This window comes from Microtus oregoni, unplaced genomic scaffold (assembly GCF_018167655.1).
Source record: "Microtus oregoni isolate MIOR12 unplaced genomic scaffold, Mior012 000014F_ref0000157, whole genome shotgun sequence".
Lineage (NCBI taxonomy): Eukaryota > Metazoa > Chordata > Mammalia > Rodentia > Cricetidae > Microtus > Microtus oregoni.
In genome coordinates this window covers 22,094,245-22,118,165 of record NW_024543073.1, presented here as the reverse complement: position 1 = coordinate 22,118,165, position 23,921 = coordinate 22,094,245, and the positions used below count along the sequence as shown (strand labels likewise).

Below are 23,921 nucleotides of genomic sequence, written 5' to 3'. Positions count from 1 at the left end.
ATTGATGTGCTTTTATTGGCATTATTGTCACAGGTGGTGGGATTCCATCAACCAGGCAGTATCAGACTTGCCACGACTCCTGTAAGGGTAGATGAATTTAAATATCAAATGACCCGGACCAACTGGCATGCCACTGAACAGTATATCATTGAGCCTGAAAAAATCCAAGAGATGTTCCCTTTGCTCAACATGAACAAGGTATTTTTTATTTGTTTGTTTCGAGACAGGGTTTCTCTGTGCATCAACCCTGGCTGTCTGGAACTCTTTTTTGTAGACCAGGCTGGCCTCGAACTCACAGAGATCCACCTGCCTCTGCCTCCAGAGTGCTGGGATTAAAGGTATGTGCCACCACCGTCCTGCTTGAACAAGGTATCTATCTAAAGAGCAATTTCACTTCGTCAACTTGAACTAAAATTATTTTAAAACTGTATTTTAGTGAGTTCCATGAATTTATGAGTTTGGTAAGATAAAAGTAAAAGTAGCCCGTGCGTACATTTAGAATGGCAATATTAGGTGGCTGATCCTGGAATGTGGGCAAATCACACGGTGAGCTGTTACTTGATAGCATATGCAGGGGCAATGAAAACCCTGTAGTTCTGCCCACGTTGGCTAAAGAGACATTTCAAAGCCTTTTTAGTACCAGACCGTTCAGACTGAAGTTTTACACACCAGCTGTCTGTTGGGGAACTTCAACGAGAGTGGCATCCTGCTGTAATGGTTCTAGAAAGGGTTTTCTGAATTTTTAAAACTCAAGAAGCCCTGTGCTATCCTCATACACTTCCCAGCCCTTAGCTGCACTTCCCTTTCAGACTGTGCCGGGGGAAGATCTAGATCAGTTTTGAATTTCCTGCAGAGAATCCACTGACCAAGAATTTAAAGGTTTTTTTTTTTTTTCCCCTCCTGGGTGACCATCCTTTCAACATTGTGAGAGCGGCATTAGCATCTACTTCAGTAGTGTTTATGCAACAGAGACCATGTTAAGCCCCTCCTATGCAAAATCTAGCTATTGGGGCCCAGAAAACAGAATCTTAAAAAGTTTACACAGAGGGATGAGTTTATTCAGTTCAGAATTGCTGGAGGAAAGATTTGAACCCAGGCCCCTGACTTGTGCTGTGCACATGTCCTGGGTGTGGGTAGTCAATGGGTTACTTGGGGGAAGCAGACCATTGTTGCCCTGCTAGTGACTGTCAGTAGTTCCTGCCCCTGAGTGTTTGTGTAACTGCTGTGGGTGCTGGGGCGCTGTGCTCTTGTGGGTTTTTACAGAGCAGGGAACGCCTTGTCTATGAGTTGATGTGCTAACAGGGTCTTCATTGAAATCACCTCCGCTACGCTACTGAGAATCCATTTATGTCTCTTTAGAAGTCAACCCTGCAACACTTGCCTAGAAACGCTCATCATTACAGATTTTTCTTCAAGATATTAAGCAATGGAAACACATGGACCAGGGCCAGTGTGCCAAACCAAACAGACATGGGATCACCACAAGGACATGGTCGTGACAAACCACCAGGGTGACATTTGCAAGTAGGCAGGAGTGTGAATTCCATTGAAAGCCAAAGTCTCTTACATTGGAACCATAAGTACAAAGACTAAATTATAGAAAAAAAGACTCAGACAAAGAAGAGTCCAGGCCCAGGTGATATCTTTGATAAATTCTAACAGATACTTGAAGAATTAATACCAATCCCTCACAAAGTCTTCTAAAATTAGAATTGAATACTTCCCGACACAACCTATAAAACTAGTATGTCTCTGACATAAGAATGAGAGAAAAGCATCAGAGGAAAAGACAGGCTATAGCCCTTCATGAATATAGAGGCAAAGTCTTTCACAAAAATCCAGTAAATTGGAGCAAGGATTCTACAGTATAGTCAAATAGAGTGTGTCCCAGGAATGCAAGATTGGTTTAAAAACTAAATGTCAATCAACGTAATCAACATCACATCAACAAAGGGCAAAGAGCTCAAAATTGTTTAAACAGATGCAGGAAAAAATATTTGTCAAGACTGCGAATTCATGGGTGATGGCAAATTCTCGTCCCATAGCTGAGATCGCATTATAGCATGCCACTGCACTGGTTCTGCCAACTCATCTCGTCTATCCATCCTTTTATTATTTCTGTCCCAATGCCTAAGCCCACAAAGTGGGCTGCAAGAAGTCATTGCTGAACTATGAACTGAGCATACATTTTCCTCATGCATATATGTGGGCCTACGAATGCAGGGTAGTTGGACACCTAGTACATTCTACCACTAGGCTGCTACTCTAGCACTGGACTACAGTCCCAGCCATTTATTTATTTATTTATTTATTTATTTATTTATTTATTTTTGAGACAAGGTCTTCCCAAAGCTGCTCAACCTGGCATTGAACTCTGTTCCAAACAGGTATTGAACTTGAAATTCCTGCCTTGGTCTTCCTAGTAGCTGGGATTACATACCTGCACCACCAGACCCAGATGATATCTGATACGCATTAATACATAATTTTATTTACAGTATTGAATAATTCAATATATTGTAACTGATATGACAGCTAGAATTAGTTTGATTTTAAACATAAGAGACTGAGGTAATAATGTTTAAGTGAGTCTATTTAAGCATTTGTCCTGGATAGTTTCATGTCAACTTGATACAAGCTAAAGTCATCTGAGTGGAGGGAACCTCAGTGAAGAAAATGCCTCCATGAGACCAGGCTGTAGGCAAGCTTGTAAGACATTTTCAACTAGTGATCCATTTGGGAGGACCCAGCCCATTGTGGGTGGGGCCATCCCTGGACTGGTGGTCCTAGGTTCTATAAGAAAGCAGGCTGTGGAAGCCAAGTGGAGCAAGCCAGTAGCAACATTTTTCCATGGCTTCTGCATCAGCTCCTGCCTCCATGTTCCTCTCCTGCTTGAGCCACTGGCTGGAGTTTAATAACAGCCAGCAGCTTAGAAACTGTGCCCTTCATTCTTAGTGGCCTATGTCCAATTACTGGAGACTATTGCAAGGCTTGATCAAGCTGCTTGCCATTGTAACAAGTCACTCAACTCTCATTGTGAATCTTGCTCAAGTCTGAGTAGGACTTAGAAAAAAGTTCTCCCTGCTGTCAAGATGCTTTCCTTCTATGCTGGAATCAAAATCTTGTGCATGTCAGGCAAGCCCTCTGCCACTCAGCTCTGGACACCTCTAGCCACTGACAGACTTTTAAAGACTGATTTTATTAAACATCTGTTTAGCAGGCTATAAAATGCATTGAACAATAAACAAACATGGAATACCGACTTTCTTATGGTTGATTTAGATTTTAGCTGGTCTGTATAATCCAGGAGATGGTCACATTGATCCTTATTCTCTGACAATGGCCCTGGCTGCCGGGGCTAGGAAATACGGGGCCCTTCTGAAGTATCCTGCACCAGTGACGTCTCTGAAGCCAAGGCCAGATGGAACATGGGATGTGGAAACTCCACAAGGATCCGTGAGAGCAAATAGAATTGTGAATGCTGCTGGTAAGCCTCCAGCCCCCTCTCATCCTCACCACCATCCCCCTCTAGCCTCCAGCCCCCTCTTGCCACCAGCCCCCCTTTACCACCAGCCCCCTCTCACCACCAACCCTCTCTCACCAGATGCCTGGCTTTACCCATCCTCTCCTGTCTCCTCCCCTGGTTTCCATTCCCTTCTATTCTAGATTGTGATTCTCTTTTCAGTTTTTGTCTTTATCCTGTACTGGTTACACTCATGATCAAATTCCAGGGACTAAGGATGTAGTTCAATTTGCAGAGTGCTTCTCTGGCTTACATGAAGTTCTTGGATCAGAAGTTCAAGGCCTTTCTCGGCTATTTAGGGAGTTTGAGTCCAGCCTGGATACCTGAGACCTTGCCTCAAAACAAACAACCAAGCAAGTAGACAAACCGGAATTCCACTGCTCCAATTTCTTACTATGTGACTTGTTCTTAGTTTATCTTTTAAGGCAGATTTGATCATTTCTGTCTCTCGTTCTCTCTCTTATCCAAAGATTACTTTGACTCATCAAAACTTTTAACCCCTTACCTTTCAGAACATTATTAAACACGTTATAAAACTTGCCTAAAAAGTAGAAGCAACTGAACACAACTCAGGCCTTAAACTACTCTTTCCCCTCAATGCTCTGTCTGGCACTCTTCTGTCCTGTTGTCCTTGGGAACCTCTAGTCCAAGTTATCTTAGAAGAGTAGTCTTGGAAATCATTCCATCAACGCCACCTGATAAGTTTTTTTGTAAATTTGCAATGTCTTATGGTCCCCTGAATTTACTCCTAAAACTGTTTGACTACTTTCATAGCGACAGCAAAGACTGAGACCACCGTGTCCAGTTCCTGGGGCAGACATTAGTAACCAACAATTGCGCTCATGTTAGGCGAGCTTGCACAGAGGCCCGCTGTGTTTTGTTTCAACGTAGTGTGCAGCCATAATGTGTATTTTGAGAAGTAACTCTCAGTTTAACACATTTACCCACTGCTTTTCTAAAATGGATACAATTACTTACATAATAGGGTACTATGGCAACACTTCACATTTCTTTTACTGTGACATTAAGGCCTCTTTGAAGAGCAAAGTGAGAATGGCTCCAAAGAGACCTGAGCTCAGCCCAGGAACTTGTCATCAGGTGGCATTTTCTATGCCTTTGTGATTCTGAGGTGATGGCCTTGGGAAAGCAATACAGACAGCCCTGAGAAAAGGCTGTCTGATAAAGCAAAGAAAAGCAGCCCACAAATCACAATCCCAGAGAACCAAGACAGCAGTGAGGACCCTAAGAGAGACATACATGTATCTAATCTACATGGGAAGTAGAAAAAAACAAGATCTCCTGAGTAAATTGGGAGCATGGGGACCATGAGAGAGGGTTGAGGGGGAGGGGAGAGATAAGGAGGGGAGTAGGAAAAATACATAGCTCAATAAAAACAAAAATAGAATAAAATAATACCATAAAAAAAGAAAAAGGAAAAAGGCTGTCTGAGCTGCCCGGGAAGACAAGCTCTAGGGATCTCATTCTAACAATGGACAGCCCTTCAAGGGATGGCTGTCCTTCCTGCAGGTTTTGCCCCTCCAAGCTGTCCAGTCACCTTTACTGTTTCTCTGTGGTATTACAGGAAGTTCATGCTGAAACCTGTGTGAACTGGCCTGTCTCAGTTCTCAACTCTTTATCCCATTCACACCAAATCTCCCACTATCTCTAATCCATCCCTCCTTCCCAGTTTCTCTTCCTTTTTCTCCCCTGGGCAGAAGTCACTGATTACATATTAGTAGCCCCTGGGAAGTGCAGAGGAGAGAGAGAGAGAGAGAGAGAGAGAGAGAGAGAGAGAGAGAGAGAGAGTTTTCAAAGAACCTTTCTAATGGCTGGAGGCATTCTGTAAGGTCAGCCTTGGGGTTCGTAACTGGGGGGGAGGGGGCAGAGATCCAGACACGCCGCTCTTTTAGCGCTGATGCTGTTTTAATAACATCAGTTTTATGAATGAAAGCAAGCATCGCGTTAATGGTTTCAGAACGTGGCAGCTGGAACGTTTCCCAGAGTTATCCAGTGAAACCAAGATGCCACACACCATCGGGCAAAGTCTTCAGGGTAGCTCTGGAATCCACCTGAAGGAACCAGGATGCAGAGTTGGAAAGGGTCGCACTGTGAAAGATGTAAGGGCTGCGGAGTCTTTGGTTTTTTTGTTTTGTTTTGTTTTTTTGTTTTTTTGAGACAGGGTTTCTCTGTGGTTTTGGAGCCTATCCTGGAACTAGCTCTTGTAGACCAGGCTGGTCTCGAACTCACAGAGATCCGCCTGCCTCTGCCTCCCGAGTGCTAGGATTAAAGGTGTGTGCCACCACCACCCGACTTTTTTTTTTTTTTTTTTTTTTTGCGGAGTCTTTGGAATGCCCATTGGGAGAGGGAGAGAACAAAGGCCTGTGCGTTTGCTACTATGTTTCTAGTTTTGTCCAGGGCATGGGTGCTTGGCCAAGCCTCTGCTTGAGGCAAGTTACCAATTTAGTAAAGTTAATAATGCCCTCTCAGAAACCTATTGTGGACAGTAAAATATGAAATACTCAAAACATTAGTTACAGTGATAATAATTAGGGCTGTAATGCCTGTTTCCTTGAGAGTTTATGCCTATGTCTGGGAAGCATTAACTAGCATCAAGTAGCTTCTTGGTGCTAATCATAAGATTATTCCTTTCTTCTGCCCCGAAACCATCTATCAAACATTTGCTAGGAAATGACTTCCCAAGGAACTTGGTTGTTAAGCGAGGGTACCTGGGAATCACCTTGGAAGGTTTCCCAGGCTTCAGAAAGATTCTAATTCAGGGAGTCTAGCTGGGGCTAGCAAGGTGTTTTTATTATATGTGTTTTGTTTTTGAAATGCTGAGGATTGGGCCCAGGGCCTTGTGCAGGTTAGGCTGGTTGTCTTAGGGTCGCTATTGCTGTGAAAAAGCAATCGGAGGAGCAAAGGGTTTATTTCATTTTATACTTCCCCATTGCTATGGGAAGTCGGGGCAGGGACCCAGAGGCGGGAACTGAAGCAGAAGCCACATAAGAGCACTGCTTACCTACAAGGCTTGCTCAGTTTGTTTTCTTACACACCCCAGGACCACTAGCCCAGGGATGGCACCACCCACATAGATGGGTCCGCCCACATCTATCACTCATTTAAAAAAAATATTCCACAGGCTTGTATATAGCCAATCTTACACATACATTTTCCCAGTTGGGGTTCCCTTGTCCAAAACTAGCCAGGATACCAGTGTTCTAGCACTGAGCTATATTCCTGGTCTAGAAACTGTATTTTAAAAACTGTATTTTATATTGTCTGTTCCTAGATGATTTTCCAAGACCTTTTCTTTGGGTGTGGTGGTGGTGGGGTTGAGGGTTGCTGCTGAGGAGTGAACCTGGGACCTCATTCACATTGAGAACTGTGCCCCTGAACTACACCCTACACATTTATTTATTTATGTATTTAATTTTTCATCGAACTAAGGCCTTGTTCAATTGCCAGGTAGCCTCAAACTGTATAGAATGCAAATGCAAATTGTTTTTTTTTTTGTTTGTTTTGCTTGGTTTGGTTTGGTTTTTCGAGACAGGGTTTCTCTGTAGCTTTGGAACCTGTCCTGGAACTAGCTCTTGTAGACCAGGCTGGCCTCAAACTCACAGAGATCCTCCTGCCTCTGCCTCCTGAGTGCTGGGATTAAAGGCATGCACCACCACTGCCCGGATGCAAATTGGCTTTAAACTTGAAATTGTTTTCCCCCTCTGAGATCCAGGATTACAGGTGTGCTCACCTCATCGGGCTGACACAGCTCCTGAGAACAGTCCTAGCCCTAAGGGGGGTGTGCTGAACATATTCTCTCCCTGTGCCTTCTCCTCCTCTCTCCTCCTCCTCTTTTCATCCTTCTTCTCTCCTCCTTTCAGTCCTCCTCCCTTGTCATTTCCCTCTTTTCCCCTCTCCCCTCTCTTGTCTTCCTCTCCCCTCCCCTCCCTTTCTTTCACTTCCCTCCTCTGCCTTCTCCTCCCCTTCCCTTCCTTTCCAACCCTCTCCTGCCCTACCCTCCCCGTCCTTTTCTTCCCACCCCTCTCCTGTCCTCCTCTCCTCTTCCCTTCCTTATCCTCCCTCCTCTCTTCTGCCCTCCTCTCCCCTCCCCTCTTTTCCAGTTTTCCTTTTTGTGTGACCCTAGTTGTGAGCGAGCAGGGCTGAGGAGGGTTCTCAGTGCTTCCAACATCTTAGCACGCAGCAGGCTAACTGCCCTTTATTACCCAGAACTTTATAAATGAACTGGATTCTGCTTTAGTCCACCCCTTGCTTGGGCCCAGGGACACAGCCCAGGGACACAGCACTGCACATGACAGGGCCTAGACACACAGAAGCCACTCACTATGAAGGGAAGCTTTCTCGTGCACGGTAAGGAAAGTACCTATTGACCCTGTTCCCAGTTGATTCATTAAACCTGAGAAAACTTTGTAAATTTTATCTGAGAATTTTCCTAGTAATACCAATTAGGAAGGGACTGAATGATGCTGACACGGAGCCTCGTGTTTATCCAAAAAGAGTTGCTGGGTGGTGATGGCACACGCCTTTAGTCCCAGCACTCAAGAGGCAGAGGCAGGCTGATCTGTGAGTTTGAGGTCAGCCTGGTCTACAGAGTGTGTTCCAGGACAGGCTCCAAAGCCACAGAGAAAAGCCCTGTTGCTGCATTTTGCCCATCACTGTATCAGACAAGAGAGACCTCCATTGTCACTGTGTACAAGGTATTTTGAAGATGTGAATTGGGTCATGAATCAACCTCCCTTCAATCTAACCTCCTTCCTTCCAGCCACTGTAGTTTTGCATGACCAGCTCTGCACTCTTAAACAGAGCTCGTTTCCAGTGCTCACCTTTCTGGGCCCTTCCCTTGCTTCCTTTCAGGATGCTTTTTCTGTGCTTGACTCGCCCCTTTGACCTTGGATGCTGAGTGCTCCTGCAGGAGTTGCAGCATAATCCTACCTAGACTTAGACTAATTCAATAAACAGAAAAGGCGGCTTCTCAGATACCAGCACCAAAGGGTAAATGGTGTGGAGCTTGTGGGATTTAAAGCAATACATTTAGTTGAGATGCGGGCAAACATGTATTCTTTATTTTAATGATAAAATGCATTAATAAGCAAGGCATCTGACTCAGTAATTTATAATTATATTTAAATAGGACAGAATTTATCTTCTTCAATTTATGCTTTTAATCTAAATAACTAGATTGGGGATACTGTAGTCCTTTGAATTCCTTGGCTTAGTGTTTGCCTTTAGATTTGAAAACTGTCCTAGTGTGTATAACGACAGTATACAGCTTTGCTATATTTTCTTAGAAAGTCCTGACCGTGGTAATTCACACCTTTCTACAAGAAGCAATAAATTAAGTCTCTAAATTATTTAAGACCAGCAAAGGTCTCAGATGCCCACAGATTGGATTCCAAGTTTACAAAGGGCAGCCTGTGGAGGGTGATTACTCAAGCCTGACACCCTGACAGGCCAGACGGAAACAAAACACAGAGCAAGCGTATAGATGGTGTTTGCTTAAGTGGAAACAAATGCTAGCTGCAAACCGGACCTGCTCTGGGCTCTCGGGCTGACTCCTGGGTATTTCTATACCTAGCCTTGAACTATGCGACGACGAAATCTTAGAACCTCTTGCCAGAAAAAGAAAAGAAAGCAGACATAGAAAAGGTTGAAAATTTAAACTACGCCCTAAGAAAAGCAGTAATTGAGAGGGTTTTCCAGTCCTTTGATAATTACTCAAACCTACTAGGAAACAAGCTGGTCAACAAAAATCCCTCCCTACAAATAATTAATTGACGGGTGAAGCTACACCACATCTTTGTCAGACACACACCACACACGCATGCACGCACACACACACACACGTGCACACGCACACACACACACACATTGATCATTTTAGGTACTGAAATACCTTTTTATTGGTAAAGGTGTGGTGTTTATTTAAAATAATGTCTTGCTATCAGGCTGTTGTGACTCATGTCTCTCTGTAGTCCTGGTCTGGGGAGCTGGAGGTCAGAAGTTCAGAAGTTCAGTGCCAGCTTGGGCATATTAAGTGTTTGAGGCTAGCTCTGGCTACATGTAACCCCATGATTAAAAAAAAAAAAAGACAGAATGAGAAAGAGAGAGAGACAGACACAAAGCCTTACTACTGCAGCAAAAGCATTTAGATTTGATGCTCATAGTCGCTACGGCTTTCAGACATGTGTGTCCAGGGTCTAACCTTGGGAACCGATGTACCTTGCCTCCATTTTGCTGTTTTCCTTTCTGCGGTGCTAGAGATGAACTCAGGGCCTCACACGCATGCCCGAAAGTCTCACCACTGAGCTTCCCCACCAGTTTCTCTTGCTTTTTGACTATGGGGCTTTCCAAGAGGCAGCTTCACAATCTCACTGCTAATCTTGGAGTAGCAGAAACTTAATGCATTCTTGCTACCAAAGTACATAGACTAAGGTCAACAGAAGAGCCTTGAGTCTGTGGAATTCACTTTGATGCTCACAAATCCTTAGGGGTTGGGGATATGGCTCAGTGGCAGAGCTTCCCTGGGCAAGCATGCACAAAGCCTTTGGTTTGATCTCCAGCACTGAACCAAATAAACAATGGTGTTTCCAAATACAAATTACCATATCAATGTCATAGGTGTATGTATACATGTGATGATGTCTTTAAAATGATTTGTCTCTCTTAAGGATTTTGGGCTCGTGAAGTAGGTAAAATGATTGGACTAGAGCATCCCCTCATCCCTGTTCAACATCAATATGTCGTCACGTCAACCATACCGGAAGTGAAAGCTTTGAAACGAGAGCTCCCGGTACTCCGCGACCTGGAAGGATCCTATTACCTCCGACAGGAAAGGGACGGGCTCTTGTTTGGGCCATATGAAAGTCAGGAGAAGATGAAGCTTCAGGCCTCCTGGGTCACTCAGGGAGTCCCTCCAGGTGAGTTCAGCAAATGAAGGTCAGAGAAGATGGATCAACTCCCCGTGGCTGGGAGCCAGGTAGAGAACAAGATGGAACCCCAGTGCTACCCTTCAGGTGTCTGGGATGGCATGAGGGAGGGGTTGGAGGTGACTCTGTGAGGAGTAAGCAGACCCAAGGAAAGGGCCGAGGAGAGAAGCTGACGATAGAGATGGGGCCTCTGGCAAAGGCCCTCTCACCATGCCAACCGTCTGCCAACTCCTTTCCCTCAATCTGCCTACTTGGTCTGGTTTCAAGATCTGAACACAGATTCATGTGCTCTGACAGTTGTTCACACTGCAAGTGCCCAAGACAGGATCTCCAGCCTACAAAGAATGCAGGCCAGAGTCCTCAACCAAGTTGGAACAATGGGCAGAGGCCCTCCGGCACTTCACAAGCAAGGACGACTCAGAGCTCTGGGCTGCAGCAAGAGGGGCCATGCTTCTAGTTCCATAGGCGAGAAGGGACAGGGTTGTTTTGTTTTTCTTTTTTTTTTTTCCTCCATGAGACATTTCCATGAAGCCCAATCAAGAATTGGGTTATCTAGGCAGACGCCCCTAGTTTAACCTTGTGTGTATGTGTGTGTCCCTGTATGCAGATGCATATATGTACAGATGTATGTACATATGAAGCCCAGAGTACATCCTTAGGTGTCATTTCCCAGACACAGTCTACATGTTATTTGTTGGAATAGGTTTCTCACTGGCCAGGAACTCATCAGAAGTAGGCTGGATGGCCAGTGAACCCCAAGAATTCACTTTGTCTCCACCTCTTTAGTGTTGGGGTTGCAAGTACATGCAGCCATGCCCAATTTTCTCTCTCTCATCTGTCTGTCTGTCTGTCTGTCTGTCTGTCTGTCTGTCTATCTATCTATGCATTTATTTAATTTATTTAAAACTTGGGCTCTGGGTTGAACTTAGGTCCTTGTGCTCACAAGGCCAGCTCTTTTCTAGGCAAAGCCATCTCCCCAACCCTCTAGTTTCAGCCTGAGAAAGGAGCTGAACTATGGTTTGGTTTGGGCACTGAAATATTTGAGGCAATGTGAAGAAAGGTAAGTGTATTTTCTGGAACTGTATGTTGATAGGCAGTTTGGGGCAGAGAACTTATCCCTCCCTCCCACATACCAGGAAAGGATTTCCAACCCACCTCGCCCCCTGCAGAGGCTGGTCCAGCAGCCAGAGAACTCTGGTTTTGCTGAGTGGGCCCTGCACATCTGGGCCTGATCAGAATTGATCCTGACTTCAGAACAAGGCTGGGCTGCTAGGGAGGTTAGTATGGGGAGCAGCTCTGTCTCCATCCTGCCCAAGCTGTGGCTTTTCTGCCAAATAAATGCAGAACAAATATTTAAATAATCCTAGCTAGAGGGAGAGAGGACTGTGTGTTGTGCTTGACATGGGTGTCTGCGTGACCCAGTGTAACAGTGCTCGCTCGGAGGTTCCATGCCTCTGCCCCGACCTGCAATTCTCAAGAAGGGCTGGGAGAACCTGGGTGGATGCTATGTGGATGAATGTCACCAAGTTTATCTGTGGCCATGCTTTTAGTCACAGTGACTTCTAGGACAAGCAGAAGGTAATCATGCAAGGCTCACCTCTGCACACGGGGCTTTGGCCTGTGGATGCACATGGGAGCAAACTACAGGATGGAGGCTGCAGGGAAGAGAGAGTTCAAAGCGCTCTTAAGTCCTCCATCCTGGATCCTGGAGCAGTGGTCCTCATTCTCCAGGGTCCGGAAATACACTCCGTTTGCTCTCCCTTTTATGTTAATTGAAAGATCAAGAAATCAAAAATAAAAAAAAAACTCCTGACAAACCAAACTATTAATAACAATTGCGTCAAATATTGGGGGCTAAGCCCCAAGCATAAATTTCAATTTCTATTTACTAAAAGATGACTTTGATTTAGAAAGGAATGGCATTATTGTTCCCAGTAATCTTATGGGTACTCACATGGGGATCGTGAGTGCCAAGTTTAGGCTTAATATCTTTTTCTTTTCTTTTCTTTTTTTTTTATTGAGAAAAGGAAGAAAAAAAAACAAGTTTCCACCTCCTCCCAGCCTCCCATTTCCCTCCCCCTCCTCCCACCCTTCTCCCCCTCCTCCCATCCTTCTCCCCCTCCTCCCACTCTTCTCCCCCTCCCTCTCCAGTCCAAAGAGCAGTCAGGGTTCCCTGCCCTGTGGTAAGTCCTAGGTCCTCCCCCCTCTGTCCATATCTAGGAAGGTGAACATCCAAACTGGCTAGGCTCCCACAAAGCCAGAACATGAAGTAGGATCAAAACCCCATGCCATTGTCCTTGGCTTCTCATCAGCCTTCATTGTTCGCCATGTTCAGAGAGTCCAGTTTTAACCCATGCTTTTTCAGTCACAGTCCAGCTGGCCTTGGTAAGCTCCCAGTAGATCAGCTCCACTGTCTCAATGGGTGGGTGCACCCCTCGTGGTCCCGACTTCTTTGCTCATGTTCTCCCTCCTTCTGCTCCTCATTGGGGCCTTGGGAGCTCAGTCCAGTGCTCCAGTGTGGGTCTCTGTCTCTATCTCCATCCATCACCAGATGAAGGTTCTATGATGATATGCAAGATATTCGTCAGTATTGCTATAGGCTAGGGTCATTTCCGGTTCCCTATCCTCAGCTGCCCAAGGAACTAACTGGGGACCTCGGCTTGGTTTCCTGGGAGCCACTCTAGGTTCAAGTCTCTTGCCAACCCTAAGGAAGCTCCCTTAACTAAGAATTGTGCTTCCGTGCTCCCCTATCTAACCTTCCTTTATCCCAATCCTCCTTTTTCCCCAAGTTCCCCCCATCCTCCCCTTCTCCCTTTTCTCTCCCCATCTCCCCTTACCCCCATCCCACCCCACCCCCCAAGATCCCAATTTTCTCCCTGGCAATTTTATCTACTTCCCATAGCCAAGAGGATAACTATATGTTTTTCCTTTGGTTCAACTTCTTACTTAGCTTCTTTAGGATCACCAATTGTAGACTCCGTGACCCTTATTTATGGCTAGAAACCAATTATGAGTGAGTACATCCCATATTCATCTTTTTGGGTCTGGGTTACCTCACTCAGAATAATGTTTTCTATTTCCATCCATTTGCATGCAAAATTCGAGAAGTCATTGTTTTTTACCACAGCGTAGTACTCTAATGTGTATATATTCCATACTTTCTTCATCCTTTCTTCCATTGAGGGGCATCTAGGTTGTTTCCAGGTTCTGGCTATTACAAATAATACTTTTATGAACATGGTTGAACAAATGCTCTTGTCATATGATAGGGCATCTCTTGGGTATATTCCCAGGAGTGGTATTGTAGGCTTAATATCTTTTACATTGATTGACAAGTATATGTGGACATTTAAACGCCATAGCACATGTGTGGGGGTCAAAGAATGATTTTCAGGGGTCAGTTCATTCCAAGGGAATGAGCTCAGGTTGTCAGGTTTGGGGGCAAGTGCCTTTACCCCGAGTCGTCTCACTGGCCCTGAGTTTAGCATCTAAAGACAAAGGAATGTCTGCCTTACAGGTACTTGTTGCAGAGATTGCATCTCTTTGAGACCTTCTTGTCTACAGCACTCTGACCACAGAGGTCTGTCTCTCTAGGCTTTGGAAAAGAACTTTTTGAGTCTGACCTGGACCGGATCACAGACCACCTAGAAGCTGCCATGGAAATGGTTCCTGTTTTAAAGAAGGCAGACATCATCAACATTGTCAACGGCCCTATCACCTACTCTCCCGACATTTTGCCTATGGTGGGGCCCCACCAGGGGGTCAGAAACTACTGGGTGGCCATAGGCTTTGGGTGAGTAGCACCTTTATGTTTGACATGTCTTGAAGAAGCACTTACTTTAGCTAAACCCTATATCAAAGTATCAAGTCCCAGAATGGAACAGGAAGAGCTGACGGAGGACGGGGAAGCAGTGGAGTGGGGAGTCAGGGAAGGGTGGGATTGTTTCCTTTTGATGACCAAGGAATGAAGAGGAACTAATCACATAATGGGCTCAGCACTTATGTGATCAAGCTTAGCACGCAGAGGCAATCACTGTCTGAAACTCTCTTCACGTCTTTCCTGACCTTCCATGCTTTCTGTCTCTTTTTATGCTGTCGACTTCCAATGGGTCAATTTGCCCCAATTGGACAAGAATATTTTCATAACAGAATGTGACATATTCGAAGTATCAAATGGATCGCATGTCTTATGTGTTTTCACCGTAATTCCTGTTTGTCTAACATGATTTACTTCCGTGTAACTTCCCCGGCCACTTCCTACTTAAGATTCCAGTCCTTGTCCGTGTTTCATTTCTAATATTTGTTCCATTAATACGCTGAATATTGATGTCAAGCTCACTTCGCCATCATATCACAGTTTCTAATATTCTAGTTTTCTTCTCTATTCTGTTTGGCTGTTTGCTCAGATCATCTTTAATGATTGTGGCTCTGTGCCGGGGCTCATGCTGCAAGTACCAACTGATGCCTTTGTGTTCTCCTTGGGAACTAACTCGGTGACAGTCAAGGTGCAGCCATGTTTCTAAAGGAGTGCAATTGTGGGGAGAGCATTTTGCTTTCTGCCGAATTCCTCTTACACGTCTCAGAGGCAAAGTGCAGGCTGTGAAGTCACTATAGTTTGGGGGATGCCGGGGTTCTTTTGTGAGGGTTTTTTAAATATGTGGGAACGGGGTTCTCACAATTAAATATCAATTCCCTTGGTTCTCTCCCTATGACTCTCAACCCATCAGTTTCTCAAAAGTTCCTTTTTATGTAACCACAGATAAACCCATATTTAAAGACTTTGTTGGATAAGGACAAGTGGGTAGACCCACATAAAGCCTACCGAAAACTGTGATTCTGACATCATAATATTTGTAGTTTAAAGCATCCTTGGGGATTGGGGACTGTAGCTCAGTTGGTAGAGTCCCAGCTCAACATGCAAAAATCCCTAGGTTTGATCTCGAGTGCCCTACAAGCCAGGCATAGTGCTATATCCCTGTGATCCCAGAGCTAGGAAAGGGGAGGAAGGGAAGATCAGAAGTTCAAGGCCACCCTCAGCTAGATAGTCAGTCTGAGGCCAGCCTGGGTTACATGAGACCCCAATGCATCTTCTTGTGGGAACTGGGACAGGCAGACCTTCCCCTCCAAGGGATCTGCTAGTTACAAATTACAGAGACCATGTCCCCTTCTGCCCTCTCCCACAAGCCCCCACTGAGTGTCTGCCCCCATTGGAGTGCTTCTAAGTACAAGATCCCGTGCATAGAGGCCACCATTTAAGAGAATCAGCACTACTCTGAGTTGAGAAGAGATGGAGGGGCATCTTCCACAGAGTTTCCTATCACAGGATAATCACAGTTCAGAAGGCAGGTGAGGGCTAAGCAATCCGCACTGAAGCCAGAGTCATTACTAGCTGGCAGCCACAGGCTACCTGGAGGTCTGGTTTCCCTCAGGGTGGAACTGTGTAAACACACCAGCAATCAAGTCAGGTGCCTTCATTTGCATACCATACCACACACTGATATATTTTTGAGGGGAAAAAAATGTACAGCATAAAGATTATATTACTTGTGTGTTTTCCCGGGCCCCAGTGACTCCAACTTTGATGGCCTGTGAGCTGTGTGAACACGTTTTACCCATTTGGATGTGCCTCATTTGTAACATGCCACCAACCTTTGTATCCAAAAGCTATGGCATAATCCACGCTGGTGGGGTAGGGAAGTTCCTCAGTGACTGGATCCTGCATGGAGAACCCCCTTTTGACCTGATTGAACTGGATCCCAATCGCTATGGCAAATGGACGACCACCCAGTACACGGAGGCCAAAGCCAGAGAATCGTACGGGTTCAACAACATCGGTGAAGTACTAACTTTCTGACATCTAGAAAGACCTCTAGGTGTAGACCCTGCTCTGTCCCTTGGGGGTGGCAAGGACCTGTGAACAGCACTGTGCTCTAAGACACAACAAGGGATGTGTGTGACTACATAGAGCTAATGATTGGATACATCACTGATTTTAAGTTTTGAGTGTATTTTTACTTTACCCTTTGATGATCAGTATAAGTGGCATCTTTTAGTAAAAACATATATATGCTTTGTATGGTAAGTTCTATCATCTCCATTTTGAAATCCCTTCGGTACATTGTGTCGTTTCCGTGACAAGCTGTTAGAGCACCCATGTTCCCTTCACAGTTGGTTATCCTAAAGAAGAGCGGTTTGCGGGGAGGCCCACCCAGAGGGTCAGTGGGCTCTACAAGATCCTGCAGTCCAAGTGTTCCATGGGCTTCCATGCAGGCTGGGAACAGCCACACTGGTTCTACAAACCCGGCCAGGACACTCAGTATCGGTAAGTGAACGTCTTAGTGGCCTGTGATCTGATCAAGGGCTTCCACGGCCGGGCAGGAGGACGGCAGGGAGGAGAGGGAGGATGACAGGGAGGACGGCAGGGAGGAGCGGGAGGATGACAGGGAGGAGTGGGAGGATGGCAGAACAAAGGACGGCAGGGCAGAGCGGGAGGTCAGCAGGGAGGAGTGGGAGGATGACAGGGAGGAGTGAGAGGATGATAGGGAGGAGCGGGAGGATGACAGGGAGGGCCGGGAGGATGACAGGGACGAGCGGGAGGATGGCAGGGAGGAGAGGGAGGACAGCAGGGAGGAGCGGGAGGATGACAGGGAGGAGTGGGAGGATCACAGGGAGGAGTGGGAGGATGACAGGGAGGAGCGGGAGGATGACAGGGAGGAGAGGGAGGACGGCAGGGAGGGCCGGGAGGATGACAGGGACGAGCGAGCGGGAGGATGGCAGGGAGGAGAGGGAGGACAGCAGGGAGGAGCGGGAGGATGACAAAACAAAGGACGGCAGGGCAGGAGGACGGGAGGGCACAGGTTCTTTCTTCTGTCATTACCATGTGTCGCTCTCAGGGGAGCACTGAGCCCACTAGGGTATCTCTTATCTGCTTGTGGTGGCAGAATTTATTAAGCCAGCCCAAGGGACACTGGCCAGTCTCAGTGATGACTCTTCTACTGGCAGTTGCCAGACCTCAGAGGACCCTTCCTCGTCCCCATACAGTTACTGACATGGCTCTGATTGACAGCAGAAGGTTTGTCGTGGCTTAGGTTCAAATACCACATGGAAAGAACACACAGCTCTGGGTCATGAAGCAGCCAAGGGCACCTGCATTTTGGGTTAAACTAAAATACCCAACCTGCCCTCAGAACAGGCCTCTGAGCTCCTGTGAAGTGCTGCATGCCATTGCTGGACGCGGGGTTAATGGTGCTTATTTTCCCCACGAGAACCCATAAACTAAGGAAACTGAATAGCCAGTCTAGAAGACAACTTATGGTTCCCATCAAACGATTCCCTTTTGCTGTTCTCACCAGGGCTTGGGGGCTGGAAAGAAGGAAGTCTGGATGGTAAAGCACTTGCTGCACAAATACCAGGGCTTGAGCTGTCCCCCAGTACCCATGGAGAAAAGTCGGGTGTAGGGGCACATGCTTGTAATCCCAGCGCTGGGGAGATGGAGACTGGAGTCTCTGGGTCTTGTTGGGCAGTCAGCCTAGCCCATTGCAAACTCCAGGCTGGTGAGAGAGCTCAACTGGGTAATAAAATAAGGTGGACGGCTCTTGGGGTATGTCACCTGAGATTGTCCTGTGGCCTCACCATGAACACAGGTGCACACGCACCCATACATGAACATGCATGCACAAGAAACAACAGGTTTTGATGTTTACTTTAAATTCAGGTGGGTGGTGTGAGACACTCAGAATGAATGAGTGCGTTCTGCTCTAGGAGCGGCTGACCTAGCGAGTTTGGGGGCAGATACTTGGCTTGGTTTTCCAGGAATGACTCAGATAAATACTAGCTTTGTTTCATTTTGTGAGATTTAGATCTGGCTTCCTTTTTTTTTTAAATTTTAATAGTTAAGCTACTGGAAAATCCTGCAGATTTAGCACAGTGCTCTGAAGTGAAAAACAGCATGTTGGAAGTTGGCTTAAGTGGAAAGGACCTTCTGGAATGAATCCAGAGATCTTTGCTTTAGACCCAGCTCTGCCATTAGCTGCTGCAAAAGACCTAGAAGTCACTCTGTGCCTTTTCTCTGGAAAGTGAAGGTGCTAGGCTAGACCATTGCTTAACTCACTCATGGACACTCCCTGCAACCCTTCACGATGCCCAGTCCCTTTTAACAAGAGAAAGTGACTTGCATTCATGGTTCTGAAGATAGTGCTGGCTAAACAGCTGCATGTGAGCATGTACAGGAATATACACTTGGCATATGCACACATGCGCACACACAGGGACATATATATACGTGCAAACATAGGCACATATACACATGCACACAGAGATATACACACGTGCACACAGAGACATATACACGTGCACACACAGAGACATACACACATGTACACACAGAGACATATATATATATACATGCACATACATGGACATATATACATGCACATATAGAGACATACACACATGCACAGACATGTGTCCAACATTCAAACACACATGGGTATACACACACACTGCATTCTGATTTAATGAGGCTTAACAATTGGTATTTGAAAAATGCTCCCCAGATGATTCTAGCATGCAAGCAGGGTTCAAAACCCTTGGACTGTTGCCTTATTCGCTGCCCTTCAGACCAGAGCACTCGAGAGTTCTGTCCTATTTTTCACGCTATAAAATGAGTGGGAACACATAGATAAGTGAACTATAAAAGGTCGGATTCCAACATGTGTATATAATTTACACAACAGATTGGAGGGTGCACCTCTTCCAGCCCCGTAGACTTTTCTAGATGGGGGGGGGGCACGACTGAAGTATTCTTATTCTAAAATTCTTGGATAATAGATGACAATTGTCTTGAACAGTAAATATCACATTCCAGGCCAAGTTTCCGCCGCACAAACTGGTTTGAGCCAGTGGGTTCTGAGTACAAACAGGTTATGCAAAGAGTTGGTGTAATTGACCTGTCTCCGTTTGGCAAGTTCAACATCAAAGGCCAAGATTCCACCCGACTTCTGGACCATCTCTTTGCAAATGTCATTCCTCAGGTAAATAGACAAGGTCCAGGATTCTGACCTGGTCCTTCCAAAAAAACAAACAAAAACCCCAACCCACCCTTCTTCGATTTCACTTATTCTGAGTTGAAGGCTAGAGTGCTTCAGCTGACCAAGAGTACACAAGCTGATTCTCAACGGCGATTTCTGCTGAGTAAATTGTAGTTTAGGAAACTAATGGCTTTATTTAACGTGCCAATGAGAGCCTAAAAGTTGACTGCAGTTAAATGGATGTGGAGGCTTTTTAAATTACTGTGCTTATTTATCTATGTGGGTCACACATGTAGCGGTCAGAGGACAACTTACAGGTGTCTCTTCACCTGTGGGGTCCAGGGACTGGATTTAGGGTGTCAGCTTTGGCTGAAACTGCCCTTCCCCAGGGCCATCTTCCCAGCCCCGACGTGCAATTTTTCGAACAAATAATCTTTGTCTGGTTGTTTAAATGGAAAATGTAAATGAACCTTTGGTTTGGTTCGTGCACTTGACACAGATGGTAAGAGGTGGCAGGCGGTTTCTCACGGTCCTCACATTCTACATGTGTGCTAAGCTGTTTATTTTACCCTAACATGATTTTCAATCCTTTGGCGCAGGTGGGCTTTACAAACATAAGTCACATGCTGACACCCAAAGGCCGGGTGTATGCTGAGCTTACCGTCTCGCACCAGTCCCCGGGCGAGTTCCTGTTGGTTACCGGTTCTGGGTCGGAGCTTCACGATCTTAGGTAAGTACACACCAGGAAAATAATTTTGAGCAGGTGACACACTGACTCAGTCTCGCAAGAGCTTTGCTGATGCCAGTGCATTCGAGTTTCCTTTCTGTCGCTGTAATGGAACACCTCGACCAAAAGCAATTTAGAGAAGAAAGGCGTTGAGTTAGGTCAGTTTACAATTCAGGTTACAGCCCATCCCTGTGGGGAAGTCAGGGCAGGAGCAGGAGCTTCAGACAGCTAGCACTGTTGCATCTGCAATCACGAGCAGGGAGAAGGGAATGCATGCGTGGCCGCTTGCTGGCGCTCAGCTCCATTTTCCCACTCTCAGACAGTTTAGGACCCCTGCCTGGGTAATGGTGCTGCCATCACGGGATGACTCTTTCTACATCACTTAACTTAGTTAAGACAATGCCCACAGACACACCCACAGGCCAGCATTCCCCACTGAGACTCTGCCCAGTTGACTCTAGGTTGCATCAAGCTGACAGTTAAAGATGCTCTTTATGGTGGCTGAAGATGTGGGTTAGCCATCAGCAGGACTGGCATCTCTTCCAGAGAACCAAGGTTTGATTCCCAGCACCCACCTGGTGGCTCATCACCATTTTAACTTCAGTTCCAGGAGATCTTATGTCCTTTTCTGGCCTCTAGGAGTACCAAGCACATACATGATGTACAAACATACATGTAGGCAAAAATACACCCCCACATAAATAAAATTTAAAAAGATAATCATGACACAGTACTTAAAGAACAACTTTAGTTTTTTCTTAAAGTGTGTTTAAGTGTCTGTGTGAATGTGTGTGTGAGTATGTGTGTGTGTACATGTGTGTATGTGTATGTGAGTATGTTGTGTGTGTGTGCACGCATGTGTGTATGTGTGTGAGTGTGTGTATGTGTATGCATGTGACTAGGTGTGTACATGCGTGTGCGAGTATGTGTGTGAGTGTGTGTGCATGTGAATGTGTGTGTGCATGTGTGTGTGTGCAGGGAGATGCCTGAAGAGGCCAGAACAGGGCATCAGAGCCCCTGGGTCTGGAGTTACGGGTGGCTGTTCACCAATCATACCCGAGTTCTCTTCAAGAGCCTCTGCTCTCTTACTCACAGTCATCTCCCAGCCCCCAACTTTAATTCTTAAGCCTCATCAATGTGAACAAACCTCACGTGTTCTGTAGGAGTAGTTGAAGCAAAGTCCCCGCCCACTCCACAAGTTTGCCTGCCCACTGAGTTTCCTGGTTCTGACAATACTGACTCTAATGTACTAAACGTCATCAATGGGCCACCACGCCTTTCAGACCTCAAGTAATTCTCTTAAAATTTTGTAGGTGCTGGGGAGATGGCTCCATAGGTAGAGTGCCTCCTTCCCAAGCAAGAGCTGGAGTTTAGACCCCCAGCAACCATATAACTGCAGATAGGCACGGTAGCTTGCAGGCAATCCCAGCACTTAGGAGGCAGAGACAGGACATTTGCAGAGCAAGCTGGCTAGCTTGACTGTCTGAGCAGTCAACTAGGGTTCAGGTGAGAGGTTCCACCTCAAAATATAAGATGGAGTGCCATCAAGGAAGTTACTCACTGTCAACCTTTGGCCTCAACACATGCATACACATGCATGTCCACACAATGCAACATAAAACGTATGCATACACATACATCACACACATGCATGTGCCCAATAAAAAGTTCTTGCAAAGGAAGCATTATCCTCTTTTTCAGGTGGGGAAACAGGTGTGGGTTAAAGTCACCTGCCCAAGTCTGCAGGACTGATTAAGGTGCCACACCAGGCTCTCTTCAGCCAGCTGTCCCTTAGTCATGGCTCTCTCTGTGGGACCCAGTGCACATGGCCTCACAACTAGATTGCCTGTAAAGTTTCCGTCTTCGGTTCAACATCCCCAAAGTACGTGGGACGTTATTGCCAAATCGAGGTCTGACTCAAAGTCTCCGTTAGTTGCAGAATGACGAAAGTCTGCTGATCAGGTGTGAGGGGCGTGGAGGTCACCTTACTCACCGAAGCCTCCCCGAGTCTAGACGAACACTGTGATAGACTCCCAGGGCTCTGGGGACGGCTCAATAAATTATAGACGGGCCAGAGAACTGCCTTCCAAAACCTCATCAAGACTTAGAAATTGAGACTGGCGTTTTCTTCTTTCTTTGTGATTGTCAGAGCAATTATGTGTCTGGTGGCAGGCGCATTATTAATAGCTAGCAGCACAAGCATGCATCTTGGGTGCAGGCATTGAAGCACACTCGGTTTAAATTAATTTTTGAAGATGGAACCATTAGTTTAAATGCAACAGAACCATCACTATTTATAACCGTGGCAAAGCTCATTTAAACTGGATGATTCTTGTTACCTGGAAAATTCCCTCCCAAGTCTTAAGTGAGCAATTTAGAGAGAATCTCTTTACCTCTCAGGGCCTCGGTTTTGGCAACTTTCAAAGCGAGATGGCTTCATGCCATGACCCTCTAGGGACTTTCTGATAGTTCTTGACTTGCAGCAAGTCTTCAGAGACGTGATATGTTAGAGGCATGCATTATTCAAGTGACGCTTATGCAGTGTTTATGATCCCAATGCAGATGGATTGAAGAGGCAGCTGTCAGAGGTGGATATAATGTTGAAATTCAAAACATAACTGACGAGCTTGGGGTCCTGGGAGTGGCAGGGCCATATGCAAGGCGAGTCCTTCAGAAGCTGACCTCAGAAGATCTCAGCCATGATGCTTTCAAGTTTCTCCAAACCAAGTCTTTAAAGATGTCTGACATTCCTGTCACTGCTATCAGGATCTCCTATACGGGTAAGAACTGGGAAACAACCTAAAGTAAGGAAAGGCTGCCAGAAACGGGGGACACACACACACACACAGGCACACTCACACAGTTGCACCCTCACAATGCGTGCTCGCACACACGCTCACACATCCCCACACACACAGCCACACCCTCACAATGCATGTTGACACACACACGTGTTCACACACACCCCCACAGTCACACCCTTCAATGCACACACTCACCTGCACACACACACTCACGCTCACCTTCCCATGCTCTTACACTCACATGCTCAGTCACACATACTCACACACAAACACTCACGCATTACCCCCCCCCCCACACACACACACTTTCTCTGATTTTGAAGAAAGATCTCTTCTGTCCAACTCTAACACAAGAAGTCTGTCCAGCCACCCTACTCTCTAGTGCCCCCACCCATTTCTAGGTGCTTCCCTTTGGGAGGATAGACAAGCAAAGAGCAAAGGACAGCCATTGGACTAGCTATAGGACTCCAGTCAGGAGACCATATGGGAAGGCTTACGGTGTGGCTTCCAGCCTGATGTGACTGTGGCAAGCTTTCCACGAGTCCCCTGGTCCTCAACCTCCCCAATGCTGTGACCCATTAATACAGCTCCTCATGTTGGGGTGACCTCCCCAACCATAAAGTTATTTTTGTTGCGACTTCATAACTGTAATTTTGCTACTGTTATGAATCATAATGTAAATATCTGTCTTTTCTGATGGCCTTAGGCAACCCCTGTGAAAGGGTTGTTTGACCACCAAAGGGGTCGAGGCCCACAGGTTGAGAACCACTGCACTAGAGCATGGTCCTTGGCAATCCTCCCAGTTGTGTGGTTTCTGGGAGACCTGTGGCCAGCCTGGCACAGAGTAGGCATTTGGTTCAGGAAGCTCTTGATTACCCCATGATGCTCAGGCTTACC

General features: G+C 46.1%; 1 protein-coding gene across 1 annotated transcript in view; it reads left to right on the top strand.

Moving 5' to 3' along the window:
• Dmgdh (dimethylglycine dehydrogenase) overlaps positions 1-23,921 on the top strand; it is a 74,681-nt gene that overhangs the window by 12,265 nt on the left and 38,495 nt on the right. Inside the window, exons 4-12 of the mRNA XM_041663446.1 lie at positions 34-198; positions 3,283-3,487; positions 10,207-10,455; positions 14,059-14,257; positions 16,129-16,298; positions 16,633-16,786; positions 19,331-19,496; positions 20,093-20,223; positions 22,783-23,000. Of these exons, the coding sequence (XP_041519380.1) occupies positions 34-198; positions 3,283-3,487; positions 10,207-10,455; positions 14,059-14,257; positions 16,129-16,298; positions 16,633-16,786; positions 19,331-19,496; positions 20,093-20,223; positions 22,783-23,000 (1,657 nt within the window). The remainder of the gene's footprint in view (positions 1-33; positions 199-3,282; positions 3,488-10,206; positions 10,456-14,058; positions 14,258-16,128; positions 16,299-16,632; positions 16,787-19,330; positions 19,497-20,092; positions 20,224-22,782; positions 23,001-23,921) is intronic.